Source organism: Rhamphochromis sp. 'chilingali' (genome assembly GCF_963969265.1).
Source record: "Rhamphochromis sp. 'chilingali' genome assembly, chromosome: 13".
Taxonomy (NCBI): Eukaryota; Metazoa; Chordata; class Actinopteri; order Cichliformes; family Cichlidae; genus Rhamphochromis; species Rhamphochromis sp. 'chilingali'.
This window is the reverse complement of record NC_137940.1, coordinates 16,636,373-16,654,705: the sequence shown is the minus strand read 5'-3', so window position 1 is coordinate 16,654,705 and position 18,333 is coordinate 16,636,373. Positions and strand designations below refer to the sequence as shown.

At 38.2% G+C, this 18,333-nt stretch overlaps 1 protein-coding gene across 1 annotated transcript; it reads right to left on the bottom strand.

Annotated features, from left to right (window-relative positions):
* Nucleotides 1–11,902: 11,902 nt before the first annotated feature.
* On the bottom strand, nt 11,903–16,800 carry LOC308408766 (uncharacterized protein; the record flags this gene model as incomplete). The annotated part of the gene is made up of 6 exons (XM_080901178.1): nt 16,715–16,800; nt 14,280–14,351; nt 14,033–14,134; nt 13,717–13,822; nt 11,981–12,016; nt 11,903–11,922 (listed from the first exon to the last, which is right to left on the bottom strand). Exons 2-6 carry the CDS (start codon nt 14,334–14,336, stop codon nt 11,903–11,905), a joined length of 321 nt encoding a protein of 106 aa, XP_080757304.1. The 5' UTR covers nt 14,337–14,351; nt 16,715–16,800.
* Nucleotides 16,801–18,333: the final 1,533 nt, after the last annotated feature.

Here is an 18,333-nt window from a genome sequence, read left to right as displayed (position 1 = left end):
TGACGGAGCTCCAATAGTAGCTACTTATTACCAGTGTTGGTCAAGTTACTTGAAAAAAATAATCAGTAACTAATTACCGATTACTTCCCCAAAAAAGTAATCCCGTTACTTTACTGATTACTTATTTTCTAAAGTAATTAATTACTTAGTTACTTTTTAAAAACACGATTTACAACCTGAATAGGTGATAAAGTGATAGATCTTTCAGCCCAATTCTACTTTTTCTGCATAATCCATCATACGAAATGTAATCAAATGGAAGAGTCTCTTTTTAAAACTTGTCTTATTAGTTTTAACCTTTTAACTTTATGCATCAAGCAAAAATTTAATTATATGCAACATTCTCTGACTGGAAGAAATTTGTTTAACATTTTCTGCACATTCCAGCACATAAAAAAAATATATATATATATATATATATATATATATATATATATATATATATATATATATATATATATATATTGTGTTTACACTCACTCTTTCAAATAGATGCAAGTAAAACACAGCAGAAAATAAATAACATCAAAGACTAGCGGTCCTGTTGCTCTATTTTCACCTGTAATGCAGGAGTGGCGTAGGCGGAGGTTTGTCCTGGTGCAGGAAGTTTAGGGGTTTTATTTCGCTGTAAAAAGAAGTTTTCTTCCCACGCACAACGGCCACTAATGTTTTTGTCATTTTTTATGGAATCAAATTCAAAATAAGGTCAGTACTTCCAAGCTTTAAATGCTGCACGCTCATATTTTTTCCCTGCACTCGATATATGGTCCACTGTTGATCTGCACACAGCTGTTGTCACAAACGTCGCACTCGCTTACGTCACTATCATGAGACATTCTCGCAAAAAAATCACGGTTTTAGTAACGCAGTAACGCAGCGTTCCTACAGGAAAGTAACGGTAATCTAATTACAGTTTTTGCAATAGTAATCCCTTACTTTACTCGTTACCTGAAAAAAGTAATCAGATTACAGTAACGCGTTACAAGTAACGCATTACTGCCCATCTCTGCTTATCACAACTACTGAACAAACATAAACACATACAGCAAGCATATGGTGAAGCCACTGTGATCTGACCATCTGACCCTGCCTTGTATCAGCACAACCACCAGAGTAATACAATGCTTGAAGACTGAGTAATCCGCCACCTGGTGGTATGTACTGAGAATGTGCGAAAGCTTAAGCCTATGAGCATGAGCTCTGGGTTAATGAGCCCCCAGTTACAGACAAATCTCTCCACACAAATCAAAATCACTGCACAGATCTGCAGCAAAAGTCACGTGTAACAACCCCCCCCCCCCCCCCCCCCCCCCCCCCAAAAAAAAAAAGCTGGGCGACTTGTAACTCATGACTTGGATTTTCATTGATTTGAGCAAGGCTTTCCAAACATTAATGTCTCCTACACTTAAAGATTTATTTAAAAAATTAGAAATCTTATTACACACACACATTGTGATCGGAGTATATACACACAGATTTCTGTATCTGCACACAAATGTACACACAAATCACACACCATCCACCCATTAGTACATCAGGCGGCTGAGCAAAGAAGTCTCGGCACAGACTAATTAGCAGTGAACAAACTGTATATACAAAACAATATGCCACACCAGAGATTCCAGAGGTTTTATGACAGTGTGATTAACACATAGGCAGAAAATGTCCAAGACTGGTAATACAACAATTTAAAACAACAGTTTCTTAAATTCAGTCTCTGCCATAGAATCATCTATACATCTGTTTATTGATATAATAAGTTAATTAAAACTGGTAGGAGCTGGTTAGTTTGTGATATTGGCTATTACTGTCAAGAAGCAGGCATGTGGCAGGCAGAGGGAGGACCCAGATGCAGGACTCATATGACAGTTTAAACACCCCAGCTTTATTTGTTGGAACAAGTGAAGCAACAAAACAGGACCTAAACTCATTCAAGGCTCACAGAAAGCCAAAAGCTCACATACCATGAAGGAGACTGCGATAGCCAACAGAGGAAGATGCAGACATTAAATACACAAAAGGCCAAACAAGTGAACAGACTTGGGAGCACAGCTGACACAAATCCGGACCAATGATGCAAAGGGAGCAAAACTGAACATGATGCACACAGGATGGGAGACTATACAGGAAGAAACAGACACTGAGACCCAGGCTGAGACACACTGGCTCAACACTGGGACAGTGACAGACATGAACTGACCAGAAATCAAGAATTCTAAATACCAACACAGAGGCCCTGAAAGGTGACATGTTCAGAAACGAGGAAAAAAAACAAAGGACAGAAGCTCAAACCCAAAACTTACGATAGCCTAGAAAATAACATATTCTGGAGCCCAACGTCATTCTCTTAAACTATACAAAAATAAGTCCAGAACAAAAGCACGGTATTGTGACAATTACTCTGACCACTCTTGTATAGAAGTTTGTGTCCCAGTTCCAGGTGGGTGACACACTGGATTTAACATTTTTCTGGGTAGCATTGACAATTTATGGCCAACAGACCGTGTTGTTTTTTAAAGAAATGTTTTAAGGATCCGTTTATTTTGTATTTTTTTTTAATGGGAGGCAGAGCCTTCAGGCCCATTTTCTGTGGAACCCGCTCCCAGTTTGGATTCAGGAGACAAACCCCTTTCTAGAATAGAACAGAACAAAATAGAACAGAATAGAATGGCCCTTTATTGTCATGGAACATGTACAATGAAATTATTTCTACATTTGAGATTGTGTTTAAAATGTGCAAAATCTTTTTGATAAAACTTATAGTTAGTGCTGAATCAGGTGACCCTGAATCCCCCCCTTAGTTATGCTGAGCCTCGTTCTGCCAGAGATTTCTTCCTATTAAAAGGGAGCTTTTCCTTCCCACCATTGCCAAAGTGCTTCCTCATAGGGGGCCATATGATTGTTTGGGTTTTCTCGGTATTATTGTAGGGTCCTTACATTACAAGATAAAGCTCCTTGAGGCAACTGTTGTTGTGATTTGGCGCTATATAAATAAAACTGAATTGAATTTAAGACTGAGTGGGCCCCAAAGGGATTTTCTGATTTATAAATGGGCCACACCACTCTTGACTTTGGGAATGACTGCTGTAAAATTAAAATCTAGGCCTACGCTTTCATTTCTAAGTTTTGGGCCATACATTGGTATATGGTGCTTGTGATTGTTACCCATTTAAAATGTCACATTAAGTTCAGCTTAAACAGACAACCATCGCTGATATTATTCAGCCAGTCTTTGCTGTGATGCAGAACTCAAAGTTTGATAAATGACTGAAAGCCTCAGAATCCATAAGACAGTAGAGGAACCCAAAATCATAGCATTTCCACCAGCATGCTACATAGTTTGCACAAGGACTGATTATAATGGATTGATTATATCCACATATACTGTAGTCAAAAAGGCCTATCCTTGATTCTTTTGTCTAAAGCACATTCCATAAGGTCTTTGCTTTTGCTCTATAGTTTAGCACTGAAGGTACAGATGGTTTTTTGGTGCGTCTTCCTTGCAGGCTTGTGCAATCTGAATTTGTAAGCATGCACTTTGACTGAATAAAGTTTAAATATCTAGAAAAGTCAACAATTTCTAGTGATATACTTTTTATTCATATGTGCAGATTCTATCTCTGAATCACATACTAGTTTATAGTAAATTTAATGGACAGTGATTTGTGATGCTTTAGATACACTTTTTTCTTTCCAAATCGGCATTTCTTATGCTAGAGACGTACAGCTTCTGTCTATTTTGCACTGGTTCCCTCTTTTTTGACTTTTACTTTTTAAACCCTCTCATTATTTATTCTCTTTATTCACAAAAATGTGTGTGAGAGGAAAGACCTATTATTATTGTGTGACATAAATGCAGTTGGCAAGTTAATGAAAAAGAACTTGGTCTAGACTTGGTTGGGTTATTGATTAGGGGGGTGCAGTGGATTTTCATTTACCATCTGAAATACTTCATTAGATTTGGCTAAAACTTGACAAGACACACTTGGAGTTATACAATTCATTTTACAGTAGTACAGAGGATTGGTTACAAGAATGTAAACTGCTTTTTCTAAAGTCATGCAGTCATTATTTTGGAGAAGAATATTCTACACACACCTAGTTTATAAGCATTGTAAATGACAATTATGCTACAGCAGCAGAATTCTTTGTCCATCACAGAATGAGTTAAAGATTCAAGTGTCATACTTGAATCTTTAACTTTAACTCAATTGCCATTTTCTCCTCTGACTTTATATAACAATTTCCAGATCCAAAAGTCCATATTGTGATTGCATTGATTACCATAACTCTGACTCCTAATTACAACCCTATGCAGAACCCACAGTTTGTTGGCATACATAAACAAAATGATGGGGGTTTGATAGGAAATGAGAAAAGATGGAATATCTATATTCCTGGGCTATGGAAGTGTCTGGAATTATAGTGTGTTGTTAGTCCATAGATGCTACGCTGAGTTTTGACTCATATCTGAGTATACTGTCACCAAGAGCAATAATCATTTGGCAACGTGGGCTACTTGTTTAACTTTTTGCTGTTTGGTCCTTTAGCTCTGTAGAATTAAAAATGAATAACGAGCTTCTTTGTAGTTTGTAGTGCACTTTCAACAGCTGGGCCTACTGTGCCCAGATCAGCCAATAGACACATGACAGTTATCTTTGAATTGGCTAATAGGTGGAGGCTTGACACCTGAAAGACAAGAGCAACAGAAAAACAGAGCAATGTACAGTGGGGCAAAAAAGTATTTAGTCAGCCACCGATTGTGCAAGTTCCCCTACTTAAAATGATGATAGAGGTCAGTAATTTGCACCAGAGGTACACTTCAACTGTGAGAGACAGAATGTGAAAAAAAAAATCCATGAATTCACATGGTAGGATTTGTAAAGGATTTATTCGTAAATTAGGGTGGAAAATAAGTATTTGGTCACCTCAAACAAGGAAAATCTCTGGCTCTCACAGACCTGTAACGTCTTCTGTAAGAAGCTTTTCTGTCCCCCACTCGTTACCTGTATGAATGGCACCTGTTTGAACTCATCATCTGTATAAAAGACACCTGTCCACAGCCTCAAACAGTCAGACTCCAAACTCCGCCATGGCCAAGACCAAAGAGCTTTCGAAGGACACCAGGAAAAGTATTATAGACCTGCACCAGACTGGGAAGAGTGAATCTACAATAGGCAAGCAGCTTGGTGTGAAAAAATCAACTGTGGGAGCAATCATCAGAAAATGGAAGACATACAAGACCACTGATAATCTCCCTCGATCTGGGGCTCCACGCAAGATCTCATCCCGTGGGGTCAAAATGATCATGAGAACGGTGAGCAAAGATCCCAGAACCACACGGGGGGACCTGGTGAATGACCTGCAGAGAGCTGGGACCAAAGTAACAAAGGTCACCATCAGTAACACACTACAACGGCAGGGAATCAAATCCCGCAGTGCCAGACGTGTTCCGCTGCTGAAGCCAGTGCATGTCCAGGCCCGTCTGAAGTTTGCCAGAGAGCACATGGATGATACAGCAGAGGATTGGGAGAATGTCATGTGGTCAGATGAAACCAAAGTAGAACTTTTTGGTATAAACTCAACTCGTCGTGTTTGGAGGAAGAAGAATACTGAGTTGCATCCCAAGAACACCATACCTACTGTGAAGCATGGGGGTGGAAACATCATGCTATGGGGCTGTTTTTCTGCCAAGGGGACAGGACGACTGATCCGTGTTAAGGACAGAATGAATGGGGCCATGTATCGTGAGATTTTGAGCCAAAACCTCCTTCCATCAGTGAGAACTTTGAAGATGAAACGAGGCTGGGTCGTCCAACATGACAATGATCCGAAACACACCGCCCGGGCAACAAAGGAGTGGCTCCGTAAGAAGCATTTGAAAGTCCTGGAGTGGCCTAGCCAGTCTCCAGACCTCAACCCCATAGAAAATCTGTGGCGGGAGTTGAAAGTCCGTGTTGCTCGGCGACAGCCCCAAAACATCACTGCTCTCGAGAAGATCTGCATGGAGGAATGGGCCAAAATACCAGCTACTGTGTGTGCAAACCTGGTAAAGACCTATAGTAAACGTTTGACCTCTGTTATTGCCAACAAAGGTTATGTTACAAAGTATTGAGCTGTATTTTTGTTATTGACCAAATACTTATTTTCCACCCTGATTTACGAATAAATTCTTTACAAATCCTACCATGTGAATTCATGGATTTTTTTTTCACATTCTGTCTCTCACAGTTGAAGTGTACCTCTGGTGCAAATTACTGACCTCTGTCATCATTTTAGGTGGGGGAACTTGCACAATCGGTGGCTGACTAAATACTTTTTTGCCCCACTGTATCTTGGTATGTTATCAACAATCAAGTTGTAAAAAACAATGAGGAGTCACTGCTGTTTTCTGGCTATTGTCTGCTCTTTTTTTTTTAATGTTTTCTTACTGAGCTGGAAACATAAGGAATCAACAACTAAGAGCAGCTAAGATTAGTGAGTTCTTTGTAGTTAGCTCCTCCATTCACAGTCTCCGCTTAAGAGTTATTCTGGACTAATGAGGGAAACTAATAAGAACACAACACAAAACACAAAAGGAGAGACAAATAGACCAATGTGATATCAGTGTGTTTGATTACCACTGTAAAGGATGAAAGAGGTGTTGTAATGGCAGACCTTTTCCTAAATGGTTACTAAAAATGAAAGGTCAAGATGCAAACCTTAAATGCTGTTATTTGTATCTTGGATAGCCTAAATCCAATTTGATAGATGATAGATAGATGAGCTTACATTTATACATAAGCTTACATTTATATGGTGGTCCTACCTACAACGTAAAATGCTTTTGGAACCATATCAACATAGGGCAGGCATATATAAAGATTTATCACCTTGAGGTAGCTGTTGTTGTGATTTGCGGCATGTAAAAGAAACTCAATTAAATTTTTAAGGTGGCATAAGTGACTACAAGTGAAATTGATCTTAAACAGCTGAGAGCATTTACTTTCTTGGGTATCCACCACTCAATCAAAAGTTTATTTGTCCTTCACCTTTCATACAGCTTTGCAGGTCAGAGTGCTTTACAGAACAATAATAACCAATAGTAAAAAAAGCCCCAGCACAGTTGCTCTTTTTCACTCTCTCTTACACACCTACACGCAGAGACAAAAATATCACTACTGAGCCCACCATATAAAACATTAAAAACTTACATGAAGAAGTGCTATCAGTGAGGAAAAATCAAGCACTGGGAAAAAATCCTAAATAAATAAAAACACAAGAAACCAAAGAACAGTATATAAATAAAACAGTGTAAGAAACACCATAAATAAGCTAGCAGCAACACGTAAGAGAACGGTTGCTAATATGGGATGTCTTGATAAAACGAGCAGATATTTGAAGTTTACACACCTACCTACATTCTCGCCTGAAAATATCTTAAAAGTTTATTTTGTGACGTAGAAACACTAATAAAAGACATATAAAACAAAGTGGTGGCCGCCATTGTTTGACTCTGTAGAGGCGTGCTATGAATTGTGGGATATGGAGTGTTCCACCAAGCATACACCCTTGCGGTTACCATAACTATTCAATGGTTCGCGCAACCTTCAAAATTCCAATGGTTCCTGAAAGCAGCGACGCTGTGCGCGCCATTGATATTGTCATCATTACGGTAATGCAAATACGGGTAGACAGGCCGTACCACTCCCGGCATACCACTAGAGAGAGGCAACACACCACAAATGAAGTTTGAAATTTGTTTCAGTGGGACGAAAAGATGGAGCCAACACACCACAAATGAAGTCTGTTTCTATGGGGCCAAAGGATGAATCTTTCTCATGGGCCTAGAAAAGGGCCTAAATGTGCACTAAAATCTAAATATTTAAAAAACTATAGTCATAAACACCAAAAGTCATAGCATACTAGTCCAGATCCAGCCGCACAAAATGATATAACATATGTAACCCTTGTGTCAAAACTGTGCGGCAGAAAAGCGCGGGAAAATTTGCACAAAAATATTAATATTTATAAAACTATAGAAGTCATAAACACCAAAAGTCATAGCACACAGATCCAGAACCAGCCGCACAAAATGATATAACATATATGAAGCTTGTCTCAAAACTGCGGGGTGACTTACGCGGCGAAATTTTAGGCGGAAGATTGAGAATAACTAGAAAAATTTGCATTTCCTGCGAAAATGCAGTGTGGATGCTTTAAAGCTGAAGCTGCCTGCAAAAACTAGCTGAAAAAGCTGAAAAGTTGCAGAAATTGTAAAAACTTTGCAGAAGCAAAGGAACTTTGCTAAAAGGGAATAACTTAGCAGAACTGCAATATCTTAGAGGAAACATAATACTTGACAGAAATACAATAGCATAGCAGAACTTAGCAGAAATATTGTAACTTACCAGAAACACGATAACTTCTCAAAAATACAAGAATTTAGGAGAAATAGTATAAGATAACAGAAAGAATATATTTAGCCAAAAATACTTAAGCATTACAGAAACACTATGATTTAGAAAAATAGTATAACAGAGCAGAAATACTGTCATTTACCAGAGACACTGTGATGAACTATGAATATTGTAATTTTAAATCAATACTATGTTTTAGCACAAATACTATATTTTGACAGAAATACTATCATTTGGCAGAAATACTATGTTTCAGCACAAATACTCTGGTTTAGCACAAATATTATAACATAGCAGAAATACAATTATATAGCAGAAATGCTATATTTAGAAAGAAAAATATAATATAGTAGAAATAGTATGATTTAGCAGAAATACTACAATATAGCATAATAACAATGATTTAGAACAAATACTATGATTGAGCAGAATAGTAATAACTTAAGTGAAAATACTGGAAAAGTAAAATGACAAGCTTAAAAAAAAGGAACATGGTTAAGTTCCCTCAAAACTAATTGTTGTTCACCTGTGGAAAAAAAGTAAAGAAATAAAAATAAATTTAAAAAACAAGAAGGAACAGCCAACAGATACACACTAAATCAAATATGTATACACAAATGCACAGAGAGAGAGATGCCAGTCAACCAGTCTGAACATATTATATTTTTTTCCAACAATGAGATGCTGCCCTAAAGAGGGTCTCTCTCTCTCTCTCACTCTCTCTCTCTCTCTCTCGCTCTCTCTCTCTCTCTCTCTCACACACACACACACACACACACACACACACACACACACACACACACACACACACACAGGGAGAGAGAAGCATGTTTTCAGTCAAGCAGCCTGGGAGCTGCTGAATTTGAATCCACAGAGGCTGTGTACTTTTTCCCGCCAGCACAGAGAGACACAGGATTTTTGCAGTCTATTTCTCATAGTGAGGACTCCCCTCAAACAAATGACCATAATTTCCTAACTGTATTGGCCAGAACGGTCATTCTTACACCGTTTTGTTCAGAAGAGATGGGGGAATCGTCAAGTGTTGACAATTTATCATTAAAATATGAATTTTTAGAGATATATGACATCGATGACTTGTTGGCTTAGAAGCCACGAAGGCCCCAATATGAAAATTTGAATGCCTCAGCCCACATATATGATTGGCTGGCTGGGAAGCCGTCCAGGCCCTGATTTGTAAATTTGAATGTCTCATCCCTAAGATATGATTGGCTGGCTGGGAAGCCGTGCAGGCCCTGATATGTAAATTTGAATGTCTCAGGCCTCACAGAGGATTGGCTGCCTGGGGACCTGGCAGAAATATATAGAAATACTATGATTAAGCATAAATACTACATTTAGCAGAAATACTATATTAAGCACAAATCCTATAATAAGCAGAAATACTATATTAAGCATACTATACTATATTACTATATTATCTTTTTATCCTATAAAAATCCTATAAAAAGCAAAAATACTGTACTATGATTTAGCAGAAATACTATATTTAGCACAAATCTTATAAAATAGCAGAAATAGTATGATTTAGCACAATAGTAATAACTTAAACAGAAAAATTGGAAAAGCAAAATGGACAGCTGAAAAAATGCTGAACATGCTGAGGGTCCCTCAAATATACTTGTTAAATGAAAAAAATCGGCAAAAAAAAAAATATAACAGCCACACAATCACAAATATGTACACATATGGACACACATGCACAGAGAGACACACACACAAGATCCAATTCAGTCAACCAGTCTAAATATATTGAATTTGAATCTTACAATAAGATCATCCCATAAAAAGGCTCTCTCTCTCTCTCTCTCTCTCTGTCACGCACACACACACACAACACACACACACACACACACACACACACACACACACACACACACACACACACACACACACACACACATACGGGTCTATGTGGTATGGAGGGACTACCCTACGTCAATCCGCCCGGTGGTGGTTTAAGTGGACTACCCTTTTCAAAGGACTTAGAGCCAAGGGAGCGAGGTTAAAGTGTTCGAAAAAATCTGAAAAAAATTTGGGTCACTTCAGACCTCATACACTCCCTATAGAAGTCTAGATACACTGATACACACCAACCAGACTCTATTGTGTTTTCTGGAGACATTGTCCACTTGACAACAATGTGTTTTATGAGGTCCAAAAAAAACCAATATTGGGTCTTTAAAGGGACAATGATGTAATATTTAAATAGCTCATCATTACCATGAATACACATCTGACAAGACACAGGATTACTGGAACATCATTTTATTAGTGTTCTTGGATCTGAACATTAATTTTAACCATAAATAAAAAAAGAAATCTATGGACAAAAATGCCCACGCTTCCCACAGAAATATAAAAATATAGAAAACAGAAAAATTAAAAACATTTAAAATGAATTTTAATAGTTTAAAGGTAAATATTAAGGGGAGAAAATATGCATTTATAATTTTTTTATTTTAAATATAACCCGTCAAAAAAAACCCTAAATAAATTAAATGTAAAAATTATGAAATACAAACATTTAACAAGAACTTTTTTTTTTCTTTAAACAGAACATCAGTGTTAACAACAATTGGCAATCTGACCAAGATGTAAAACCACATCTGGCTAAACAGTTATTTTAGTTCATTTTTTTCTGCCTTTTTGCAGTTAATCCTCTGTTTCTTACAAAATCTCTTATGTTTTGAACTGTTCTTCCTGCCAACACCGGATCTTCTACCAATTTGCAATGACTGCATTCATTTTTGGTGGCTAGTTTCCCTTCGTTTATGTGGTCTTTAAAATGCCTCATCACTGCAGCAACCTCAGCCTTGGACCACATGTTTTTGGGAGCTCTTCGGGAATTGTGGGATTGAGCAGCATTTTTCTCTGGAAGATATATAAAGTAGTAGTAGTTAAAACAAACAAAAAAACAAACAAAAAAAACAAAAAACATTTGCTTGCTAAAAGAATGGATGCTACCCTGTACTAACTTCTGAAATGTGTTGCTACCATCAATATCAAAACGAGCTAAAATTCTCTTTGAAAATTTATCAAATTTCTAAAATGAGACAACATTTAGCGTTCCACTGTGAATAAAAGACTGAATAAAAAGTTGAATAAAAGTCTCTTGATGCATGCTCAATCATCCAGGTAAGTAAATCCCAAAACGTTGATTCTGTTAATCTGGACGTAGCGTTTTCAGTGGGAGAAACATTTTGTCACTCATCCAAGGGACTTTTTGCCACCACTCTGCAGTTTGCCATATGTTGCAAAGTGATGAAACAATAATAAGCTTAGAGAACCAACTGCACCCCTTACCTTCAGAGGGAGCAGCAGTCTCACTTGCTGCAGGCATTGTGAGTGGTCCTTCATCTGCTGATTACACAATTTGATTAAGTTTTAATATTTGTACAAACATTTTATCCACAGAAACCAAGCTAGTGGTAACTTACCACAATCTACAGTGTCTTGGAGCTGCGCTGTGTTTGTGGAATCAACTACTGCATGTACAGGCTCACTGGTGCCACACGCCGACATTGTGAGTGCTGTGTCATCATCATCTGATTCACTCTCACTGTCCTTTGTTTCAGCATCACTTAATGCAATTTCATCTGAGAAATTGTGTGTGGGGGGGGACAAACACAAACACAACCCCCCCAAAAACCTCACATTAACAACGAGATATGACAAAAAACAGAGCAAATATTGGAAATTATAGTACATAGTTTTACTATTTAAGGCCTGCTGCTGGGTTGTTGCCCTCCTATGGCCTACTCAACATCCAGGTAGCACCTCCATGCTCTGGACACTACACTAACAGACACAGCAAACCTTCTTGCCACAGCTCACATTGATGTGCTACGCTAGATGAGCTGCACTACCTGAGCCACTTGTGTGGGTTGTAGACTGTCTCATGCTACCACTAAAATGAAATCACCACTAGCATTCAAAAGTGACCATAACATCAGCCAGAAAGAATAAGTGCTGAGAAGTGGTCTGTGGTCACCACCTGCAGAACCAGTCCTTTATTATGGTGAATTGACTATAATTTCCACTTGTTGTCTACTCTATTTGCAAAACAGCATGTGAAACTGGTTGTCAGTGTTACTTCCTAAGTGAACAGTTTGATATAACAGAAGTGTGACTGACTTGGAGTAACATCGCATTGTTTAAGTGTTCCCTTTATTATTTTGAGCAGTTTATGTTATGGAATGGGGAATTGAGGACAATCCCAAGTATACCATTTTTACAAGGTCCTGCACCAATGAGGTAATACTACATTTCTTTAATTAGACGTGACCACCCATTAATTAAAAAGGGAGCAGTGTTGATTTCAGCTAGTCTTAACTTGTTGAACTCCATTAACCCTTTAAGACCTACCATAGAACCAAGTCCGCCAGAGCTTATATTATATTTTTACATGCTGTGGAGCCATTTTTGGGAGCATTTCAAGTTGCTATGCATCAATACAACCATTATAGCCCAGATTTTAATAATATGTATTCATTAAGTGCATAGTAATTACATAAATTGCAAAAAAGTGCAATAAACTACAAAAAAATTGAAAATCGTTTTTGCTTTTTTAACATATATTTGTAGTTAGAGAAATTTAAGAGGCTTATCCCTCAAAACTGTAAATACAAAAAAGTTGCACAAAATAGTTTCCCACCACAGGAAATTTATTTTGAGTGTCTTCATAGTTTTATTTTTGAAATACACCAATTTTTATACACTGCAGGAAAAACGAAAATAAATATTATACTGCAAATTTGCAAAAAAGCAGCATATGCATCAAAATAAACTATTTCCAGCAGTGCAATATGAGTCCTAAGCATCCCAGAAACGACACAGAAAGTCATAAAGTCAAAGATAACTTTAAAAAGACGAGTATAGGCCCTGAGGCCCTGATAGTAAAAAAGACTACATTTCCGCGAAAATGACGTCACTTCCGGTTTCGGGCAGGTAATGGCGGAAATGCAAAAGTTCGCGCTGACGTCTATTCCAACGTAGGAAGTGTTATGACCAGCTGATTGGATCGGTAAAGCGTGTTTCTGGAATATTATGTTTTTGTTCCTGCAAGCGCTTTTTATGCAGTTTTTGCAAAGCTTTATGTGGAAGGAAACCGTGACCTAGGACAAGCTGATGGCATCAGATGTAAGTACAACTCCTCCGGTTTCATATGCAAAAAAATTTTTGCGATAGCTTACGGGATTTAAAAATAGTTACGCAAAACAGAGCGTGCCCGCTCCGATCGGCTGTAAAGGGTTAATGCTTTTTACTATATACTGTACCTATTCACTAAATGTCTCACCTTTGCACTTATAGCCAAGCCACTTGAGGGAGGAAACCAGTCCCACACACTGAATGCACTTGTCCAAAGATGATATTGTTGTGCACACCAGACGATGATTGTGACACTGTTAGCAAAATATTGCAACATTTATTTGTTTTGGACAGTTGGAAAGGTGAGGTGTTTTCAATTCAGTTGCAGATATCAACTAATAAACGTCGTCCATGTAAATCACATCTCACCCAGGTGACTGCCAAACACACACACACAGCATCCATAAAGAATGATGATAGATTAAATTATTAGTTCATTAAGTGGTACACTGGATTATATTTACCCTTTCAGGCTCTGGATGTTTCAGGTCCAGATCATTGTTTGGAAAGCTGTTTGGTTGCGGCTTTAGGCAGCTCACAGTCTTCTGAATCTGGCTGGTCTCAGTCTTCATGTGTAACAGATAGAAAATGAAAATACAGTGCATTTTTGAAGACGCTTTTGAAACATTAAATAGCGATAATAACAAATAGCGTAAGGTACACATCGTGCATGAGAAACATTCATTAAAATCTGTCCTAGGTCAATGTTACCTCTTCAAAATCTTGCACTGAAGAAGAATGCATGGCTTCTGAGCCTTGCTGAGGCATTTCTTCATCAAGATCCTGCAACAAAGAAAAGATGGCACAAAGATTAGACCAAGTGCTCTTCTTGCAACTGTACTGGGAAGGCCTGAGCTTCTGTTTTTATTTTGCATGTGTGTGTGTGTGTGTGTGTGTGTGTGTGTGTGTGTGTATATGTGTGTGTGTGTGTGGGGGGGGGGGGGGGGGGGGCTTTTCACTCAAGAAATGTTTTCTTCTGAAAAAAATACTGCCTACAATAATTAACAACTGATTCCTTTGCAATCATCCATCCTCTTCCACTTATCCTTATCAGGATTGTGGGGTAGCAGGTTTGGGGCCTATACCAGCTACCATAGGGCAGTACAACCTGGACAGATCACCAGTCTAACATGGAAGGACAAGCATTTGCATTCACACCAAAGGGCAGTTTTGAATCACCAGTAGAGCAGGGCGATATGGCCAAAAATATTTATCACGATATATATTTGACAATTTGCGATAACGCTATAACTGACGATATAATTGATGCGAGACAAAATACTCCACAACATTACTGGCGCAAAAAGACAACCTTCCATTTATTTTCACTTAAACAAGAAGCTGGTTTTTATGTACATTAAAGCTTTATAAAAATGTAACAGTGCAAATGCAAATTCCTTGCTGAAAGTTTAACCAAAAGGCATTTCCAGTAGAAATGGGCTGACATATCCTGAGCATAACCATGTATAATATCCACTGAAGTTAAAAAGAGGTGCTTTGCAACATTAAACTGCAGTGTGCAGTATGCATTTTTCGGACCATAAGGTGCACGGGATTATAAGGCACATTAAGCGAAACAAAGCAGTCAGATAAATCAAACTTTATTAAACTCATTCTTCTTGCTTCCTCCACTCCTGTACCATTGATTCATTAATGTTGAATTCTCTGGCAGCTGCTCTATTCCCATGTTGTTGCAGTATATTAATGACTAACCTCGTATTGTGGATGGATTATCTCAGTTGTTCTCCTGACTGAAGTTTGGTCTGTTTACAGCATCCTGCCATGCGATTGCATTTGTCTCTAACCATGAGGAACCTTCACGTTAACTTTTATAAGTGGAAAAGTGTTAGTGTTCGTCCTCCAGCTTCACTGTTTATGTTATGCTAACATAGCTGTGTCGCTAGCGATCACGTAGCACATCATTATATACCAGCTAGCCCAACTTCAGTAACTCTACAAACGTCACTGCTGTTTAGTTTCCTGTCTTCATTTAGGTTGGAAGTGATAGCAGAGCTGTACGTTTGAATTTTTTCAGAAATCTCTCAGTCAGAACATGCTATATCACGCTTAGGTAACTAGCGAAACTAGCGAGCTAACTTCCGCTAGCTTTCTGCTAACTTCTAACTCGTTAAATGTAATAACTTTGGTTTTCATGGATGCCTGGAAGTTAAACTTTATAGTTACACCTGGTAAAGCAGCAATGCTGATCGTTTTATTAAAGATGAAAGAATTTAGACAGTTTTTAACTCTCAGTGATGCTGCAGTGTTGTTTGACCTGAAGAATACAGAGTTTAGGACCCAGATTACTCCCAGATTTAAGAGCATCTTAGTCCGACAAATATGACAATAACAACGGCCGCTTGCATGTTCTGCAAAAAAAATGTGCTTTGTCGTGTATCTGACGGACAAACACCAAACCAGTTCCACATCACGGAAGTTGCACCATTTTTACAAACCAATTCTGGTTTATCTGTTTCACTCAACAATCGGCCATGTGCGTATGAAAACAAAGGCACTGTGCATGCGCGTTTTACTCCCATTCTATCGCGATATTTCATTTTCCTATCGTTGCCTAACATTATACCGGTATTACCGTGAACGGTATAATATGGCCCAGCCCTAATCACCAGTTAACCTAACCCCATAAGCTACATCTTTGGACTGTGGGAAGAAGCCAGAGTACACAGCCAGAGAGAACCCATGCACTACAGCAGTAAAAAGTGCCTAAAACAAGTTAAGAAGTTGTATAGTACTATCTATCTTAATGTTCAAGCCTGAGTTTCAAACCATTTCAACATAGAAACAAAGCACATGCAGTCAGTTCTGCATGCTGTAGGTCAAACTGTCAAAAAATACAAGAAGACCCCTCCTAAAACCAGAGTGATGTCACCATGAAGCAAACTTTGACGGAGTCTCCCAATAACAGTGTGGTCCTCCTAAGTCACATTTGGGTGGTTAACACACACACACACACTCAGATGTTATCCAGACTTGCACTTTGAAACAATGAAAAGGACCTACAAGCCACGTTCCATGTAAATCACATCTCACCCAGGTGACTGCCAAACACACACACACAGCATCCATAAAGAATGATGATAGATTAAATTATTAGTTCATTAAGTGGTACACTGGATTATATTTACCCTTTCAGGCTCTGGATGTTTCAGGTCCAGATCATTGTTTGGAAAGCTGTTTGGTTGCGGCTTTAGGCAGCTCACAGTCTTCTGAATCTGGCTGGTCTCAGTCTTCGTGTGTAACAGATAGAAAATGAAAATACAGTGCATTTTTGAAGAGGCTTTTGAAACATTAACCCTTTAAGACCTACCATAGAACCAAGTCTGCCAGAGCTTATATTATATTTTTACATGCTGTAGTGCCATTTTTGGGAGCATTTCAAGTTGATATACATCAATACAACCATTATAGCCCAAATTTTAATAATATGTCTGCATTAAGTGCATAGTAATTACATAAATTGCAAAAAAGTGCAATAAACTACAAAAAATTTTTAAATCATTTTTGTTTTTTTAACATATATTTCTAGTTAGAGAAATTTAAGAGGCTTATCCCTCAAAACTGTAAATACAAAAAAGTTGCACAAACTAGTTTCCCACCACAGGAAATTTATTTTAAGTGTCTTCATAGTTTTATTTTTGAAATACACCAATTTTTATATACTGCAGGAAAAACGAAAATAAATATTATAATGCAAATTTGCAAAAAACAGCATATGCATCAAAATAAACTATTTCCAGCAGTGCAATATGAGTCCTAAGCATCCCAGAAACGACACAGAAAGTCATAAAGTCAAACATAACTTTTAAAAACACCAGTATAGGCTCAGAAGGCCCTGATGGTAAAAAACTACATTTCCGCAAAATGATGTCACTTCCGGTTTCGGGCAGGTCATGGCGGACATGCGATAGTTCCCGCTTATGGACGTAGGAAGTGTTACAAACAGCTGATCGGATCGGCAAAGCGTGTTTCTGGAATATTATGTTTTTGTTGCTGCAAGTGCTTTTTATGAAGTTTTTGCATATGTGGAAGGAAACTGTGACTTAGGACAAGCTGATGGCATAAGATGTAAGTACAACTCCTCCGGTTTCATATGCAAAAAAAATTATTGCGCTAGCTTACGTGGTTGCAGTGCTACCGGGATTTACAAATAGTTACGCAAAACAGAGCGTGCCCGCTCCTGTTATATTCTGGTCTCATTCACGACAGACTCCAGAATATCTATTTCCTACCCAACGGGGTAGTAAGTTTTATTAACAAGTCATGCGACTCAAATTGGTCCTCTGCCATGTACAACAGCAACATACAGCCTAACAATCCTTACTCGTGTGACACTCTAAAACGTCCGTGCAGCAACACACTCTATTGTGGAACAAACCATCTTGTAAACAATAATTCACATTATTACATCCTTTCTCTTTTTTTTTTTTTTTTTTTTTGTCCTTCTTCTCACTGAGGGAGCAAACAATATGAAACACTCAAAGAATACAAAAGCATTCCACTTATTCAAACATGTACATTTCTGTAAGCTGTAGTGAACATCAATATCCACAGAATACACAACTCTTCCCCTCAAACAATAAACAATAAATCCTCATTATGTAACATAGTCTTTGTACCTAAGTGGTGGAACCACTTTGCGGCCTGACCTTGTCCTGACACCCCCTGATACCTCGTCAGTCTTGATCTGCCGCTCACGAGTGTCTGCAGGAGCTGTGACTGAGCTGTTCAGTGCCCCGGTGGACTG